Below are 19,885 nucleotides of genomic sequence, written 5' to 3'. Positions count from 1 at the left end.
TGGAATTAATTGGGGGGGGGGGGGGAAAGAATTTTGATGAAGCCACTAGTCTCCTAATGTAACAACCAATTAATATTGCAATCATACCACCCCATCTCATACAACTTTATAAAACAATAGCAGCCACGTCCCTAGAGGCCTCAAGGGGCACTTAAAGGTGAAGGGGAAATCAGCCCCCCCCCCCCCATTTCAATTTTAATTTCAAAAAGAAAAAGAAAATTTTTTTGGTGGGGTTAATTTTTTTCTAGGGGTGATTTTTCTTAGGATGGTGATGGTACCCTCCATAAGACAGTCCTAAACCTTCCTAAGACCCATGGAAAGCTACCGAATAAACAAGGACCATATCGGTTCAGTGGTTAGCGAAATCCCTTGGTACACACACACCGATCCTTAAAATATTATCCTCTACTGCAGGGAGCACAGTAAGTAATCCTGACACAGACATTACTGTCGTTGAAAGTCTACATAGCTCCAAAGAAAGGTAACTTTTTATAATAAGCATTGACGTCCAAGGGGGGGGGGGGTATATGTGTTTACCCTAAAACTTTAAAATCCCTCATTTTACCCCAACGAAGATTTTGAAATATATATAGATTATCGCCCAAAAACCTTTGTAACCCCTCATTTTATCCTCTCAAAAATAAAAACTTTAACGTTCCTGTACTGTGTACATAAGCATTAACTTCAGTTAAAAACAAGGATGAAAACATCCGTAAAAACGAAGCACTGAAACAGTAGGACAAACGGACATTAAAACTTGTGTCAGAACTGAATATTCAGAATATAAATGTATAAGAGTCGAAGCAAAATTGTAAGTAAAATTGTTGAAAAAATGATTAATACAGAATAATGTTTATGGACATACTTACATTTTTAGGACTTGATTATAGAGTTGCTTCGCTTAAAATATTTTACTTTGTTGTCCCAGGAATCAGTATACCAAAAATCAGATCAATCGGGTTATTAGATCATATAAAAATTTGTTGTTAAAAATTTCTAAATCTTACCTAACTACTACAGGAATCACCATGCAAAGTTTGAAATCAATAGGACAATTCTAACTTGCCTAAATTAACGAAAAAAGCTATCCGTTACGGACGGACGGATGGACGGACGTACGGACGGACGGACCGACCCTTATTATAGAAAAGCTTCGCTTTTAAAAATACGGCACATCCGCTCAACATTGGTTGGGTTAAGGGATCGAATCTCATTTCAGACAGGGTAAAAATAATAATGTTAAAAAATAAAATACCAATAATCAGAATAAAACACTGTCAAGCGCTATCCATAAGTCAAATTATTGCAACATGAATAAAATAGAATTATTTCCAAGTTGTTATGTCACGAATTCTTGAAAATTAATCTTCTAAATTACTTAATTTTGTATAGTAAATTCGCCATTACTGTTATTTTTCTATTCAGGAAGAAAGAAAGACAGCGAGTGTTGTACAATGATGATTTAGATCCTCACAGAATGAACAACAGTAATTCCCCCTACCATGCAATATTTAGAAATCTTAGGCTAGGTTGGTAATAAAAGGAATAATAAAAGGAATAATATGTTGGTGTATTTGTGTGTGTGTGTATGTGTGTGTGTGTGTAAGCTCAACTAATATCTTTTGCTTTACAGTGAAGCTTCGTACAGGTTTATGACTATTTTGTCAATGGAAAAAAACAACCACCCAATTTATTTTACTTTTCTTTTAAAGTAAAGATGAAATAGTGGACTATTTATCCTCCGGGTCAGAAAAAGTATGAAAACATCCATAAAAGTGAATCTTAATAAATCAGACATAAGGATAAACGTTCCTTAATGTTAATATAGAAGTTTCTTTATTTTAAACTCGTTAAATATTTTTAAAAACGATTATCACTTAAGAAGTCTTTCGTTTAGTCGCCATAAAGATAAACATTTTAGAATTAATTTTTTTTTTATTTTTAATTATAGTTGTTTTTGTTTAGATATAGACTATAAGATTACAATAAGCTTTCTCCTTTCTGGACATTGTATAGGTAATTTTAATTCAAGTAGAATTATTAACAAGGATGATAACATCCATAAGAAGCGAAGAATAAAAAACATTGATTAACAAACGAACAAAGTAAGTTTTAAAGCAGAATATGCAACAAAAAAAAATTGGCTTTTAAATCATGAACGACAGACAGACAGACAAAATAATGTATAGATTAGATGTGTACAGGTTATAGCACTCTGTACTGAAAATCTATGCTGTCTATTTTAAATATAAGCCGAGAAAATCACATTCCCCTCAAAGCGTTACGGAATGACTGACTGACATATGGACGGACAGACTGACAGAAAAAGTTAATTATAAAGTAGCTTCACCAATAAAAAAAAGTATCCAGGGGGAAGGGGTGAAACTTATGTATATAATTCTGGTTCCCAAAGAACTCATTGACTTAAAAACTTTTTGGACTTTAATTGAATTTTGATTGTTTGATTTGGTATAAACTTTTAAAGCTAGTAAAAGTGGCTGCACAGATTATGACGTAAAAAAAATTAAACAATGAGAGGCCACTATAAATTTTACCATTGGTCAATTAGAATGTATACTGGCCTCTCATTAGTTAATTTTTTTGACTTCATATTTCATTTTTTAATATTTTGTAACCGGACAAAGTGTCTCAATAATCAGCCATATGACGTCATAAAAATAAGGGATTATTCACCTATTTTAAGGGTTTTCTGTCCCACTTCTCTCATCTCCCTCATTTCTATGACATCATATGGCTGATTTTTGAGACACTTTGTCCGGTTACATATTTTTGTTCATAATTGGGGATGTACATCAATTTATCGTCCACTGTCTTATCCCCTAAGATCCATGTAATTAAAAAAAACTTCTCTTCCTACAGGTTTGGTTGATTTTACTGTAATGGCTGAAAAAAGAAAAATATCTTTTGATTTGCCAGGGGAGAGAAAGGTAACATTTTGTCAAATTTTAAGTAGCTAAGCTACTCTATCATTTGAAATGTACGTACGTTATTTCAATACGCCTTTTAAAAAAAATCGGTTGGGGGGGAATTGTGAATTTCTCTGAATCTATTTAAGATAGACGGCTGAAATTGTATGTGAGGATTCACGAGACTCTACAAAGTGTCCGAAAAAATTAGCCGTGTGACGTCATAAAAGGAGAGATTAGAGGAGACGTGGAAAAGGAAACCCCTTAAAAAGTAATGGATCTGTTGACGTCACACGGCTTATTTTTTCAAACACTTTGTAGAGTCTCAAGATTCCCTATAGCAATAAGCATTCAATATATGACTGATTTTGTATATTTTTTTATGACATAGAACATTTTCCTATAATTCACTTTCTTCGTTGATTCTCTACTTATGGATGTTGTCATCCTTGTTTTTCTATGATTATGTACTTTTTAAAGGATTCCAATATATCATCAGTCTCAACAGATACAAGTTTGTCTTCAATGCTCGGAAGTCAGGTAAAAATATTTCTCGTATTCATTCAAATCCGGTGGATAGGAACCGGTTCTCATCCATACGAAAAAACTATGTCTAGCATCGTATTATATCCAGCTTTCTACGAATTTAAAAATTTACAACCATAAGATTAAAACCAGTTTTTTTAGCCGGTGCCTTCGGCACCTCGGGCCTAAAAACACTGGTTTTAATCTCATAATTGTACATTCTATATCCGCGGAAAGCTGTTTATGATACGTTGCGAGAAATAACTATTATCTACACGTTTCCTAGAAATTTTAATGCAGCAAGACCTTTCTATAGACATTCATCTAGATACGATATTACTATTTAACCAACATTTTCAAAAATAAAAAATATAATAATTCTAACCAAGCTTCCTTAAATAATCACAACTAAGAAGGGCCAGCCATGGACTTCAAAAGGAAGGGAAAATAAAATCATGGGAAGGGAATGGGTAGTTTTTATGCCAAACCCTTGCGGGTGCTAACACCTGCAGGGATACTTGGTACCTAATCTAAGGAAAAATACTCATTACTCATACAAGAAAAACTTGCCCACCCCACCAGATTTATTTTAATTATGGGGAGGAGGGTTTTTTTACTCAACTTGACACTTTGATGAAAAATACCAAATAAATTATTTTTAAGATTGATCCTGTAGAAGATCATGACCAGGATTTCCATGTAATGAAAGAAATTGCAGACAAAGCTGAATTAGATCAATATATAGCAGGTTCAGTATTATAGTATTATGTTTTCGGCTAAATTTATTGAATTTATGTGCGGTAATTGGAAGTTTTAATATGTGATTCTGTCTGCCTATACCAAATTTTTCATATCATGGCCATTTTATATCTGATTATCATCTTTAATAGCGAAGCTACTCTATAATTCACCTTGTCTGTCCGTCAGTCAGTCCGTCAGTCCGTAACGATACATGGGGAAACGTGATTTTCTCGGCTCCTATTTAAGATAGACGGATCTTGGACAAAGTAGCTTCGGACAAAGTAGCTTCGGACAAAGTAGCTTCGGACAAAGTAGCTTCAGGACAAAGTAGCTTCCGGACATTTACTTAAGAAAAGTAGCTTCTAATAGTAATAAAGGTTATGGCCGCAGCGCTCGGCCCCCTGGCCTGCCTAGCCGCGGGCGCTCGGCCCCCTTGCCTATAACCTAACCTAACCTAACCTATGTAAGAATGTTTAATGTACATTAACTTCTAATTTTATTGAAAGCAAACAAAACTTTATTAATTTTAACAAAAAGTGGATCGTGGATTTTACTAAAAATGGTTCGGCGATTTTTTTTATAATTTTTAATTCGTTTTAACATTTTTAAAAATTTTTACAATTTCTGTCCGCCTTTCTGTCTGTCTGTCTGCCATTTTGTCTGTCTTTATGTCTGTCTTTATGCCTTTCTTTATGTCTCTCTTTCTGTGTAGACATTTTCCTATTTTTCTAAGGAAGCTACTTTTCTTAAGTAAATGTCCGGAAGCTACTTTGTCCGGAAGCTACTTTGTCCTGAAGCTACTTTGTCCGAAGCTACTTTGTCCAAGATCCAGATAGACAGCTGAAATTTTTAGTGAATATTTTCATGAGATATGTCCGTCTAATCTATACATTGTTTTGTCCATCTGTCTGTTTTTGGGGTGCTAGATCGATTCCTAGATTTTCAAGATTCGTGATTTTCTCCTTTTCAAGATACAGGGCTAAAATTTTCAGGGAATAATTAATTCCGAATTCTACATATTTTCCCCAAGTTTGATTAAGATTTTCTTTTTATTTGGAGTGCTAGGTCGATTCCTAGATTTTTCGGTTTTCATGATTTTCTCGATTCCAATTCAGGATTGACGATCGAAATTATCAGGGATTGAATATGCTCATGTTCTACATATTTTCATCAAGTTTCATTAAGATTTGTCCATTAGATGAGGTGCTAGATCGATTCCTAGATTTTTAAGTTTTCATGATTATAAGGTTGCGTGATTTGAAAGGATTGATGATTTCCCTATTTTACCAAGATTAATGTTTATTGTATCACACGGCTTTGTAGTAATTTTTTCCCGATATCCATTCATAATTTTGGAGCATTGCTACTTATGGATGTTGTCATCCTTGTTTTTCGACTGAAAGCATTAGAAATTCTATAGAATATCCTACTAATTAGTAGGATGTAAATATGTTTGAACGAAAAAAAATCACATTTATATTTTTAAATCTTTAAGCTTGGAATTTTCAAAAAATAATTTTTGTCTGTACTTTAAAGGACAGTAATCTGTTTTCATTAAAAAAAAAAAAAAACACAATAAGTTTTCATGAAAACTTATGTTTTAAATTTAGGTTTTGGTAAAGACGACGTTTCAGTACTGGTCATTGGAGCTCAGTGGTGCCAGGTAAATTCTTATATAAAAGTTACAAGAGGTCTTTTAGTCTGGCTGTCTCTGTGTACCAATGGATATCACTCACAGCAAGACCATTATGGTTTTCCTTTACAGTGGATCTTCTCATATGACCTATAAAGATTTATAAGTATTCTTAAGTATCTGCCCCATGCAAAAGAATAATTCTTACTTTTTAAAACAAAATGGCAGAGTCTGTTCATGTCCACCCTTTAACTCAAGTACCACTAGGGACATAGACGCTATTAAATATAAAAGCAATGCCAATAAGCAGTATTGTTATGAGGGTAGTAAGATTTACTATGATTAGAATATTTTACCCCCAACTTTGATCATTTCCTACCGCAATTTAAATTTCACCTTCGGAGTATGCAAATAAAATTATTTCGGGTATAGTCGCTTTCGTGGCAACGCCTCTTTCGTCGTAATTTAATAGTAGCTTTTTTCCTATTTCTAGGGCTCTAACCCTGCGGGGCCAATTGCCTAACCCTGCGGGGAAATCACCTAACCTAAATTAACTCTCAGAATCTACTGTGAAAATATGGCGAATCACCCCTTAAGAGGCGTTGCCACGAAAGGGACTATACTTATTATTTCTAGATATGTGTCCGCATGAGACCTGCACTGGAAAGATTGGCCAGTGAACAACCCACAGTCAAGTTCCTGTATGTTGACTTCAGTCAGGTTAAAGAAATTTACAGGAATCGTCGAAGTTAAAAATACCACCAAAACAACTTTAGTGGTCTGATGTGTAAACGTAAAACAGTATTTTTTAATACCAGGATCAATTCAAGGCTGGATATGTCGAGGATTGTTTATAAGTTGCCGGCATCCAGGAAAGTTAACTATTGGTGGCTCCAGGATTATTGCTTGTACTGCTAGATCCAGGAACCTTGTAAAAATCCCAGTAACCAAGAAGCTTTCGTCAACAGCAACATTTCACCATAAACGGCACCTGTTCAATATTTTTCAAAGAAATATATTTCTGGGGTGGATGGTCTATCTTCGGTTAAAGCCCAAAAAAAACATTCTAAAATATTTATTAGACATTAATCAGAAAATAAGTAAGAAAAATATTTTTTAAATCAAAGTTGCTATAAGTTTAAAAAAAGGAGTAAGAGGTCATTGGTTGGAAAATATTATTATACCAGAATTTCATTTTTTATGAAAATAATCTCATTTAATTGATTTGAAATTATATATTTTTAGGTTCCAAGTATCAAAGAGGATTTTAGTATTGCAGCTTTTCCTACACTTTTCATTCTAAGGTAAACTAATTTCTTACAAATCCTTTAATATCAGATAGGGAGATGACATTAGACTGTAAATCATAGGGTCTCCAGAGTTTAGTAATCACGTTTATTCGTTGGCTTAAGAAATTTGTGGACTTTTTATTGCACCTTGATTTGGCTGTACAAACTAGCAGTGTCTAGACTTTTCTACCAATGATTTAATCTACAGAAAGGAAATTTGTTATTTTTAATTGGATTGTTCCTCATTTAAACGTTCTTTGTATTATCTCTTAAGATCATCAAAATAGCTTAGCCCGTAAATTTACACAATCATTAACCATTGACATGTTTTTTTTATTGGTGTAATGATAATATTTTTGTAACTTAACTAACAGAACGACGGATTTAGTAAATTATACGATGGATATTCATTGCTTTAGGGAATCTTTACAAAAAGATTTCAGCCGATCATATTTTTTTTAAAAAGAAGAAAACATGATTAAACGAAAAAATAAGCTGTAATATAGAAAAAGGACGGATGGACGAACAGACAGACCAGCACATTGTAACAGAAATACGATTGCATTAGGGATATAAAACCCGATTAATATCCAATGGATTAGAACAAGTTCTTAGCCTTACTGAAATTAAACTAAAATAAAAATCATCAATTTTAAACCAGCTCTGTTAGCCCGGGTCTTCGGCCCCTAAAACCTAACAAACCTTGTTTTAATCTTTTAAGTGTCATTTTTTTATCCGCGGAAAGCTGTCTATAATACTATTTTTATTCAGAGGTGAGAATGTGATGGAGAAAATTATTGGAGACCAAACTCAGATCCTGACAAAGAAATTAAAGTTTTACACAAGCTTCAGGGAGTTTATTAGTCAAAACTAAATAATGATTGAATGGTATTAACTATCATCGTTCAAACATTTTTAATAATAATTTTTGCATTTTCCCTCAAAGTGCCTAGAACTCACACCCTTATTTTTTTTTAATTGGGAGGGAGGGGAAATGAGACTGTTAATTACAATTGTACCCAAAGTTTTACAATCTCCTTTTCATAATTGTTGACTTAAAACTTTGGGTAGTTTTGTTAATTTTTTGTTGTCCTAACGTGTCAACCCATAATTTTTACCTACAGAAGGAATACTTTTTTTTACTTAATTGGGTATGTAAATCAATTTATCATTCACTGTTTTAAACCCTAAGATCCAGGGATCTAAAGGGATAAGACAAAGGCCGTTAAATTTATGTATATCCCCAATAATGAAAAACAAAATTACCACTTCTGTAGATTACAATTAGTTGTTTAAACGTTTGGACACTTAACATATAATCCAACAAATCAAAATTCAAAGTCCCCAAGGTTATTAAACCAACGAATAAGAAAATATTATTATAAGACTTTGGGGACTATTGCAATAAACAGCCTAATGTCCTCTCCCTCCCTGCTCAAGATCCCGGCTTTTTCAAAAGCCTATACAGCATTTACAAGGTATGAATAATAACCACAGGAAGATGTCAACAGAGAGCACGTGTTCTCAAGATTCTTGCTCAGCGGCCATCCCGCCGGAAAGCCGTGCCTGAGCGGTCATCCCGCCTGAAAACCAGGCATGAGCGGTCATCCCACCTTAAAGCTGGGCATCAGCCGTCATCTCACTTTAAGTGGTCAACCTGCCTCAAAGCTTGTTTCAAGCGGCCATTCTTCATCTGCCTTTTAGAACCCTTCTTATTACTAGTCATTTGAATACTTGTTATTTATACTGTAAAAAATAATATATACGAATAAAAGTAAATAAATGTATTTAATTGAACAATTGGGTATCAGTATCTATTCTTAGTCCAATATCCTCTTTCTCTCTCCATATTACATAGTCACTACACAAGGCTTACGAATGCATGATGTAGAGTAAAACGGAACGTCCATAAAAGCTAAAAAGGTAGGTTTGCCCAGGCCCAAAACAGGCGCCAGTCATTATTGTTGAGAGAGTTAGAACTTACTAACAAAGTTCGTTTAAACAAAGCTAGGGTTGGTTATCTGTATTGGAACCTATAAAAGGCCTTTCATTGCATAGTAATCATATGTATTAATCAGGAATGGAATACGTGGATATTGTGACAGGGTTATTTTTGTCGTCAATTTAGGTTGCTAATATAGTCCTCATATATTGGTCAATACGTTCCTCTATGGTTAGGGGAAAGGATGAGATAGATTAATATTGGTAAATTGGGGGTATCGTTAAACATTTTATCAGGGTATGTTAGAATCTCTCAAAATATCCACATATTTTATATCCATTTAATGAGGACAACATAATATATATTCCTTTCCCAATTGTATAATGCCGTGATAATATTATAATGTCATGATTAACCTGCAGCCTCTAGCAGCATATTTTCTCATTTTTCACTCATTTATTATTAGCGAAGCTACTCTACAATTCACTTTGTCGGTCCGTCAGTGAAATGTGATTTTCTTGAAATTGAAAGATTCATATGCAATATGCACATCTCGTATGTACTTTGTTTTGTCCGTCTGTCTGTCTGTCATGCATTAAAAGACATAAACCTTATTTTTCAAAGGTTTCGTCATTTTCTTTGAGTTATTACATATTATTCCTATTTCTGTTCTTTGTTATGACAACTAGACATCTGTTCTATAACTCACTTTATTCATTTGTCTATTCCATGATTTTCTTGTGCTTCGCTACTTATGGATGTTGTCATCCTTGTATACTATTACAACTGTTTCCCTTCCGTTCTATGGTTAGTAAAGCAACAAGAAAAAGTATAAGAAAATAATTAAAATGTGTATTAACAATTCCTTTTTACAAATAGGATCTGTTGATTTTTAACATTTTTGACAACAATATGACATAATTGTCTCATTTTAGAATAGTTATTCCTAGAACAACAGGGTATAATATTATTAGCTAAACAATATATGATTAAGTCCTTAAATGTCCTTAAATAGTATCTAGCATCTGCGCAATTTTGTAACAAATTTACATACATTTTTTGTATTCTTATTAAGATCTGACACTATACAAGTGTTAATGTTTATTAATGTTAAACTACATGTTTATTTTTATAAAATCCTTTTCTTATAAATAGAAACCTTCTAGTTTTGTAAAACCTTTTGTTGGTCATTTTTATCTGAAAATCTTTTTGGTCATATACTTTTTTGCTTATTTGCAGGAACACTAATTTCATCACCCTATCTTTCCCCTTTCAAAAATAAAACAAATTATTCAGAATAATAAACTGTGTTTACCTAAAATATGGTAAAGTTTGTTTTGTTTAGTGGGTGTTTGCATACCTGCAAAAAAGGTCTAAATCATGCAACTTTTCCTCAGGTGCCGGCTAATTGCACAACAGACGAAATGTCAATTTTATGAACTTTTGTCATAATTCAACAAAATACTCATTTTCACCAAATATGCTCAAACGTAACTACTTTCAGGGTTAACTAGCGACTTCGTCTTTAGCATCTACGGGCTCTGTATTCTAATAGCCTGAATTCATCTTCTAACTTTAAAAAAATAGCATATAGGCATCCCAGGGCCAATATGAAGAAATTAATATGGAGAAATTGACCTGTTTAATAGTTATCAAAACCTTAAGCTACAAACATAAAGCCCTTACTACTTTATGTAATAAAGATGCACAAAAAAATGTAACTTTGCTTAATCTTTGGACTGTAAGTGGTTCAGTGGTTAGCTAGGTCTTGTTTTATATAATTGAATAAACAAAAGTAAAATGTTGGTTGCTAATTTTCCATTACGCCTTTATATCCAGAATTTTAAAAAAACAAGACCTACTTAATACAAATAATGGAATATTTTCTTGTTTACATTTTATTTTTAATATTGGACATTTTATTTGAATTGCTTATGTATTTTATTTAAAATTTGCAATGTAGGCCAATTTTAAGGTCACTTTATAAGTAAAATGTACAGAAAAAAGTAATACAATCAATAGATACAAAAGGTCTAGATGGTCAATCACTTAATTGACCCAATAGGTACTTATTGTAAGAACAATCTGACCACAGTTTTGGTTAGGTTAGGCTGTTTTTTACATTTCACCCAATTAATAAGTCAGCTTTAAGAATTTATATCATAAAACATTGTTATGGGAACTAAAAGCCTGCTAGAAATAAGTTGGACGAATTATAAACGAATTGGCCATCTACAATATAAATTTAATTTGATTGTATGATTATTGATTATTTAAAAATTATTTTCAATTAGCAAATGAAATAGCATATAATTTGTCAATTTTAATTAAAAATCTGGGTTATTAAAGATAATTTTATTCCTACTTCTAGTATAGCATTAAAGTTGACCAAATAGAGTTATTGTGCCAATCTAAAATAGCACCCAATTATGCAATTTTCTCCACATCGCAAAAATGACAGACTAACAGACTAAAGAGTTATAAAGCAATAATGATATAATAATGTTAAAACAATAATGACAAGGCCAACAAGTCGCAAATCATAGAAATATAAAACGAAGAAAAGTCCAAACAACGTACTGACAAAGTGAGATACAAAGTAGATTCTGATTAGATATCAACAAGTTTAATAATCCAATTTCAATAATTTTCTCCACAGAATTTATATAAACCTTTCCATATCATTATTGACTGACAGACGGACAAAGAGAGTTACAGAGTAGTTGCCTAAAGGTCATAGCTCTCGTGTCATATATTAGCGACTGACTATATACAGAACAATATATAGACTCGATGCGGATTGGTTATAGGAACCTTTACAAAAAAAAATACATTCCATGTCCCAGAATATCACTTTTCCGTTATGGATAGACAGACACACTGACGAACAAAGTGAGTTATAGAGCAGATAAAAAAGTTCAGTAAATGAAGGGAAATGCAGTTTTTTTTGTCTGTTCAAGGTTTCAAAGTTGTTGCCACAGATTTTTTTAGTTCTGACAAAATAATTGTATTATACAATATCCAGGGATCTGAAGGGATAAGACATTGGATAATGAAATACAAAATTATGGTAAATGGAATGCAGATGAAAATAATCAGTTGAAAAGTTTGGACACTCTTACATTGTATAGACCAATCATAAGTCAATCTCGAGCCTCCAAAGTTTATAAACCATCGAGTAAGAGAAAGTGTTTATAAACTTTGGACTGTAAATTACACTAGTACCCAAAGATTTATTGATGATGCTGTGAGTATTGGTGCAAAAAAATATGACGTAACAAAAAAAATTAGCCAATGAGAGGCCACTATAAATTTTACCATTGGTCAATAACGGCCTCTCATTGGCTAATTTTTTTTGTTACGTCATATTTTTTGCACCAATACTCACAGCATCTTTATTAATATGTTCGCTCAGAAACTTTGGGTAATTTTATTGAATTTTGATTAGTAGGTTCCTAACTAGTAGTGCCCAAACTTTTCAATCAATAGTATAATTTTGTTTATCATCATTGGGAATGTATATCAAATTATCGTTCATTGTCTTATCCCTTAAGATCAAAGTTTGGGGTAAATAGGTTTATATTCCCATATCCCCTCCCTTCCTGACAATACCAGACTTGAAGATATTATCCCTGCAGTTAGAAGAAAAATGCCCAGGCCCTTTTCTCACCTTTTTAGTAGCGATGCTATTCTCTAATTCGAAATATCTGCCTGTCATCTAAGTTTAGGGATATACGTAATTTTCTCTGTTTCTATTCAATGAATATCTACCTTATACCTCGCTTAGTCCGTCTTGGGACATCATATTCTGTTGTGGAAATGTGTTTTCTCTTTCGCTATTTAATATAGAATGCTTAAATAATTGGTGAAAACTATTTTAGATTCACCATGCAGCTATTCACTTTTGTTTTATAACACAAATTGTCATTCGGTTAATCAGTACTGCTCTTAAATACAATTTTCTAGACTTATGAAATTTTGGTGTCAAGATTCAATTGACCACTTTACATCGTGACTTACTATTCCCATCTGACTGTCTCTATGTTATGCTTCTTCTTACCAGGGATAAGGGATGGGAAACGTAGGAAAATATTATTTCAGGCCTATTTCAAGCCTAGGCCTAATAAACCAGTTTTGGGATGGCGCAGTGGTTCGTCCTAAACGTTAATGAAAAAGCTGTGTGTGTGTGTGTGTAGATAAAGTATAGAATCAAATTCAGGTAGCTAGTTTAAAGTAAAAAACATAACTTTTTATAAAAGTTTTTTCTCTCCCAAAATTTTTTTATCTTTTACTTTGGTAATTTGAACTGTCAGAAAGCTATCGTTGGGTTTCCCTCAGACAGATTTTAGTTTGTATTATTTGCATTTTTATTAATGAGTAAAAATTTTATTTGAAAATTTCATTGCTAATTAAAATTCAAAATAAATAAATAAATATGCACTTGGGTAACATTCTATCAAGTTCTTTGGATACTATAATGTAATGATATATCTGTACTGTGTTGTATTGTACAAAAATTAGGGTTAAGGTGTTGTATCAATTCCGTATTAAATTTTTAAAATTCAAAATACAACATCTAATTTATAAACTACCAAATGAAAATTCTTAGCTACCTTCTTTCCAAAAAAATAATCCCGTTATTTTTGTTTTTTCTATATGGCCCTTTTTTAATGTTTAACTCTAAGCAGATTTAATAATTAAACTAATGTGATCTAACACCATTTATATTTATTTTTTCGTAGCAGACAAATCATTATTTTTTCTAGAATTGTCTGCTTCTAAAATTTCCGCCAATTGGTGATTGGTTGATACAAAACAAGCCCAAATCACAGAACACTATTGGTTTAGAGCGGTAGCCAATATGAGCCGTCAGCCAGTAAGGTCATTAAATTAGGCAAACGGTAAAAGTTGCATGATCCCTTTCAAAACCAGGCCCAAACCTAATTTATGGCCAGGTTTCCTATCCCTTATCCCTGCTTCTTTCTTCTCTTAGCTTTGCTATTCTCTCTTTTACATTTAAAAGATTCGTTTCAGTGGCGTGCGAACCGAAGGGGGCATTTGGGGCAATCGCCCCCCCCTAGCGACCAAAACGCCCCCCTCTGCCCCCCCCTAGCAACCGCCCCCCCTGCCCCCCCCTAAATGTTAAAAAATGCCCCATTTTGCCCCCCCCTGGTCAACAAAAATGCCCCTTTTTGCCCCCTACCCTACAAAAAGCAAAACTATCCCAGTTTCCAAAAAAAAGATCAAGAAATACTCAAAAAAAAAAATTTTGGCGCTTCGCGCCAACAAGACAGTTAGCTTATAACCTTTTTTCACTGAACATAACAAACCAGGTTATAGGAAGTATTTTATTTTGTATAATATAAACTTTTTACCAAAGAAATTTTGTACATCCCCAATGATGATACAAAAAATTACCCCTTATATAGATTACAATTATTGGATGAAATGTATGGAAACTCGATTTAATTAACCAACCAATCAAAATTCCATTAAAGTCCCCAAAGTTGTTGAGCCAAGGAATAAGAAATTTTTATATGAAATAATGGGGACAAGTGTAATAAATAGCCCCAAAACCCCTCCCTCCCTGCATATTTGAAGAAAAAAATTTGCGCTTCGCGCCCTTCCAAATGGTTTCTGCTATGAAATATTGGGGACTAGTGTAATAAATAGCCTAAAAACCCTTCCCTCCCTGCATATTTGAAGAAAAAAATTTGCGCTTTGCGCATTTCCAAATGGTGCCTGCTATGAAATATTGGGGACTAGTGTAATAAATAGCCCAAAAACCCCTCCCTCCCTGCATATTTGAAGAAAAAAATTTGCGCTTCGCGCCCTTCCAAATGGTTTCTGCTATGAAATATTGGGGACTAGTGTAATAAATAGCCCAAAAACCCCTCCCTCCCTGCATATTTGAAGAAAAAAATTTGCGCTTCGCGCCCTTGCAAATGGTTTCTGCTATGAAATATTGGGGACTAGTGTAATAAATAGCCCAAAAACCCCTCCCTCCCTGCATATTTGAAGAAAAAAATTTGCCCTACGCGCCCTTCTAAATGGTTTCTGCTTTTTATCACAATGAAAGGACAAGTAATTCTTTTTTATTTTTTACATAGTTCATCATATCTTTGGTTTTTATGGTACGATAAATTTTTTTGTGGATTATAATATTAAAAAAAAAATTTTTTTCGCTGTTTCAAGCATCCAGTATGTAATTTACTTTGACTGTCATCACACAACATACAGGAAAAAGGATTTGTGACTTTTTCTACCTAAAATATATATTTATTTCAACAGATGCTCTTTAAATCTACTTGTCTGTATTCTTATTAATGATTTTTGTGCTTTGCTACTTAAAGATGTTGTCATCCTTGTTGTCATACAATAAAGAAATATTTAAAATCATTTTTTCATAGGTATTAGGTTAATTTTTGGTAAATTATTTCCAAAATGATTGTTTTATCCCCTCCCACCCCCCAATTTTTTTAATGGGGTTATTCATCCTTCCTGCTGAGATTTTATAACATCCCCTTCCACCCATTAAAAATGTTTTGTGGTGGAGGGGGGGGGGGGAAAGGTTAATTTATCTTCTGTACTATTTTTTCGAAGATGCTTTCTAGCTCCCTTCCCTTCGGTCATTGCAGGGTGGGGAAAAGGGATGGGGGAGAAGAGATGGGGGGGGGGAAGTGATGGGGGGGAAGAGATGGGGGGGGGAAGAGATGGGGGGGGGGAAGAGATGGGGGGGAAGATGTGGGGGATATAAATGGGAAATAGGGATGGGGGAAGGGATGGGGAAGAAGGGATAAGGACTAGGAGGCCCATAATCAAATAATCCCACCCCTTAAAACGCCCTTAATTAAAATTAGTATATATAATCAAAATGCCCCCCCCTAAAGCAAAGTGCCCCCCCGGGGCACTTTGATTTAGGGGGGGGCAAAATTTTACAAAATCTTCAAAATGCCCCCCCCTAGACAAAGTGCTTCGCACGCCACCGATTCGTTTCTTATATTTTTTTTTCTTGTTAATTTGAAAGAGACTCTTCAAATAGGGGTTTTCCTTTCATTACACCTTAAACAGATGCACACAATTACTATGTACAATTTTCTGACAAAGGTTGTGCAATCAAATAGTTAGTTGTCAATCAGTCGTTATAGTCTCACTTTATTACAAAGGTTTGCTATAAACAAACATCATTAAACAAATTTAACAGAAAAGGGGTTTCGATGAATTATAAAAGAAAATGTTAACGTATTTTTGATGAAAGTGGGAGGAACTTTAAAACTGTTTTTATTGTCCTATTTTTGTTCTGCAAAATAAAGTGCTTTTAGTAACAATTGCACACTGTTTTAAAGTAACTGAAAATTTAAATGATAAATGAAATAAGGTTCTGTGATATAATAATGTTTTAATTTAAACCTTCCTGTATTATTAGTTACAGACAGACGGTGAAAGTAAGTTAAAAAGCAGAGGTGGATTCTTAAAAAACTTTTTGATTTTAGTGAGGATCCACCTCAGATGTCTAAAATGTGCGTTTTTAGTCTATACATTGTTTTGATCGTACGTCTGTCATTCATGCTTTATAAGACATAAAATCTTATCTTGTTATAAAGGTTTTATAATTGTCTTTAATTTTTTTGCATACTCTCTCTTTTCTTTTTCTTTGACAATCTGAATATCTGCTCTAAAGCTCACTTTGTCTGTTTGTCCATCTTTGGTTTTTTTTGTGTTTCTCTGTTGTTGTCATCAATTATTTCATTGCTGCTGCGCCTCTAGCAGCCTTCAGAGGCACGTAAAGTAGTAGGGTGAAAAGTCGACCAAAAAGTAAAACAAAATATTTTTTAGGGAGGGGTAATATTTTTGGGAGCCCAAAATAGTTTAAAAACCTAACCCAAGAACTATAAAAGCTTAACTGTACAGGTTCATCAGTAAGCGAGATCCTTTGCTACAGACAAAATAAGCTTACTACTTTATATAATAAGATAACTAATAAACTCAGTAAAGTTGGGAACAGTATCATTTTAATCAATTTATAATCCCACTTTCCCCAATCAATCAAAGGAATAATTTTCAACACATAACACTTTTGGGGGAAAGATCCATTAAAATAGATTAAGCAGCCGTTATCTAATCCATTGAATCAAAAACTTTGTGTACTTTTACTGAATTTCCAAATGTTTTAACCAATAATTTTCATCTACAGGTGGGGTAAACTTATTAATCCTCATTGGGGATGTATATCAATCTCTCGTCCATTGTCTTATCCCTTAATATCCCTGGGTCTATTGGCTTTACATTGCACACAGTGCGTTCGAAGGTGCTTTGACTTTTGTGTCAGAACCTAAATTGGGACATAGTGCATTTCATTACCCTACATCTACATCTACAGAAGAGGTAATTTTGTTTATAATCGTAAGTCCTGTATATCCATTTATCTCTATGGTCTTATCCCTTAAGATTCCTGATAATTTAGCAAAGATTTTCTATAATAATGTCTATGACCGTCATTCAACTGACAGGCTAGAAAATTGTGCATGATATATCAAAAGTTTTCAATATATGTTGAATAGGAACATTGCACACAGTGCGCTCAAAGGTGCTTTGACTTTTGTGTCAGAACCTAAATTAAGACATAGTGCATTTCATTACCCTAGGTTAGGTAACTTTATTTCACTTTTCAATAAAATCTAAAATGCAGCCGTTTTTGAGAAAATTAGAATTGGAATTTTAAAGTTCAATTTTCATCCCCTAAGAGTTATCGTATAATCATGACAAGAAAAGCAAAGATTATTTATTCAAAATTTTGAACAAGTTTGCTTTTATAAAGTTCTATATAAAACCACTCCTGAAGTGAGTTGACTCATGGCCATTTTTATCAGTTGCTTTGCTAATGTCACGGAAATTCAGCCTTAAATTAATCATATATAGAGAGGTTTTATGAAAATTGAACTTGAAATTTTCAAATCTAATTTTCTCAAAAACGGCTATGATTTTATTGAAAAGTGAAATGAAGTTACATAACCTAGGGTAATGAAATGCACTATGTCCCAATTTAGGTTCTGACACAAAAGTCAAAGCACCTTCGAGCGCACTGTGTGCAATGTTCCTATTCAAACTATATTGAAAACTTTTGATACATCATGCACAATATACTAGCCGATCAGTTGAATGACGGTCATAGACATTATTATAGAAAATCTTTGCTAAATTATCAGGGATCTTAAGGGATAAGACAATGGACGATAAATGGATGTAGAGCCCTTGCGATGATAAACAAAATTACGCCTTCTGTAGATTAGATTTATTGGTTGTAAAGTTTGAATACTGCTAGTTAATAAACTAAATAATCAGGATTGAATAAAAGTACCCAAAGTTTTTATGCCATCGAATTAGAGCAGTGTTTGGGTCCCAGTATAATTTATTGTCCAATGTCCCCTCATTCCCTGTAAATAATAAAATATGACTTTGAACCAATTTTGCATATTTTATTTTTGTCCTTCAAAATATTCAATTTTTCCAATATTCAACTTTCTTTCATAATATCTATCTTTTATATATCTATCTATGTCTTTGTCCTACTAAAGAAACTGTCTACCTATCTATCTTCTTGTTTTGTATTATTCTTTCTATTTATATGTCTTTCTATCTATCTAAGTACCTTGCTATTGATTACTTTGGTTCTGCTTATTGCTTCTATTTATCTATCTTTATATCATTCTTAAACTGTCTATCTTTATATTCCTATACTATTTAACTTTATCTATCTCTATTCAATCAATTCCCATTTCTATTCTAAGCTTGATAAGTTCTGTATATCTTAATTTACAATAAATTATATAACTATTTTTATTAGTTTTATATCTATCTATTTATATAATGTATGATTCCGTAATACTCATAGTTCTACAATAATTTAACATAGAAAGTAAATAATAAGATATTAGAGAAGGTTGAAAAATTCCAATTAAAAAAGTAACAAATAGGTGAAGCTGTTTATAGTGCCTATAAAAAAAGACGTCATCCAATAGAAATTACCAATGAGAGGTCAATACACAGACTAAATTACCAATGGCAGGCCAGTAAACATTTAAATTGACTAATGTACGAAGTCATTTTTTATAAGCACTTACAAGTAGAATTTTTTAAGACATTTTATCCAAAGTTCTTTTCTAAACAATTACAACACAGAAATTGTCAAAGAAAAATGTACTATGTGTTGTTCTAGTCTATACAGGTACTGTGCGGAATTACATTTTATCGTGACGTGACATTCTAGTGGCTAATTATTCTATGTTTATTGCCTACATCTAAATATGATGATAATAATTATGTAATAGTTTGATCAATACGTTTCCCCTCTTTCGTCCAAACTTTTCCCGCCTTTTCTTCTTCCTCTCCTCTCTGTACATAGTTCCCGCCTTTTTTCTTTCTCTGTACATTATACCCGCCATTTTTTCTTACCCCCTACCCCCCTCCGTTTTCCTTTTACTTTCTTGAAAAAGTTACGAAGATGGGATGAAGGGATATGGAATTTAGACAATTTCCAATTCCCCATGTAGATTCTACAGTAGGGAGTGGGGAATATTGGGCTGTTTAATGCACTAGTCCTCAAAGTTTTAAAATGATGTTCTCCTATTAGTTGGATTGATAACTTTGGGGACCTTTATTGAATTTTGTTAGGATCATTTAGTTGAGTGTCCCCATGTGCATGACAACCACTGCACTGATTGTAATTTACAGAATGTGTACCTAATTTTGTGTTTCATCATTTTTATATAAAAAAATGTTTTTATTTTTTGATTTTTGGAAGTTGGAGGTCGGTAATTTTTATGTCTTA

At 33.1% G+C, this 19,885-nt stretch overlaps 2 protein-coding genes across 2 annotated transcripts in view; both read left to right on the top strand.

The window, feature by feature from the left end:
* The window catches only part of LOC145318732 (uncharacterized), a 321,894-nt gene that overhangs the window by 47,375 nt on the left and 254,634 nt on the right, over nt 1-19,885 (top strand). The window lies entirely within an intron of this gene.
* Nucleotides 418-8,915, top strand: LOC145320240 (uncharacterized). The gene is made up of 11 exons (XM_080162672.1): nt 418-481; nt 1,426-1,529; nt 1,966-2,016; nt 2,881-2,948; nt 3,408-3,467; nt 4,116-4,200; nt 5,804-5,856; nt 6,463-6,546; nt 7,072-7,130; nt 7,887-7,968; nt 8,614-8,915. The coding sequence occupies exons 2-11, from the start codon at nt 1,478-1,480 to the stop codon at nt 8,683-8,685; spliced, it is 666 nt and encodes a 221-aa protein (XP_080018798.1). The 5' UTR covers nt 418-481; nt 1,426-1,477; the 3' UTR covers nt 8,686-8,915.

The sequence above is a fragment of the Acartia tonsa genome, chromosome 5, assembly GCF_053477335.1.
Source record: "Acartia tonsa isolate MP-2025a chromosome 5, ASM5347733v1, whole genome shotgun sequence".
Taxonomy (NCBI): domain Eukaryota; kingdom Metazoa; phylum Arthropoda; class Copepoda; order Calanoida; family Acartiidae; genus Acartia; species Acartia tonsa.
The sequence above is the reverse complement of the archived record's forward strand: the minus strand, read 5'-3'. Positions and strand labels throughout refer to the sequence as shown.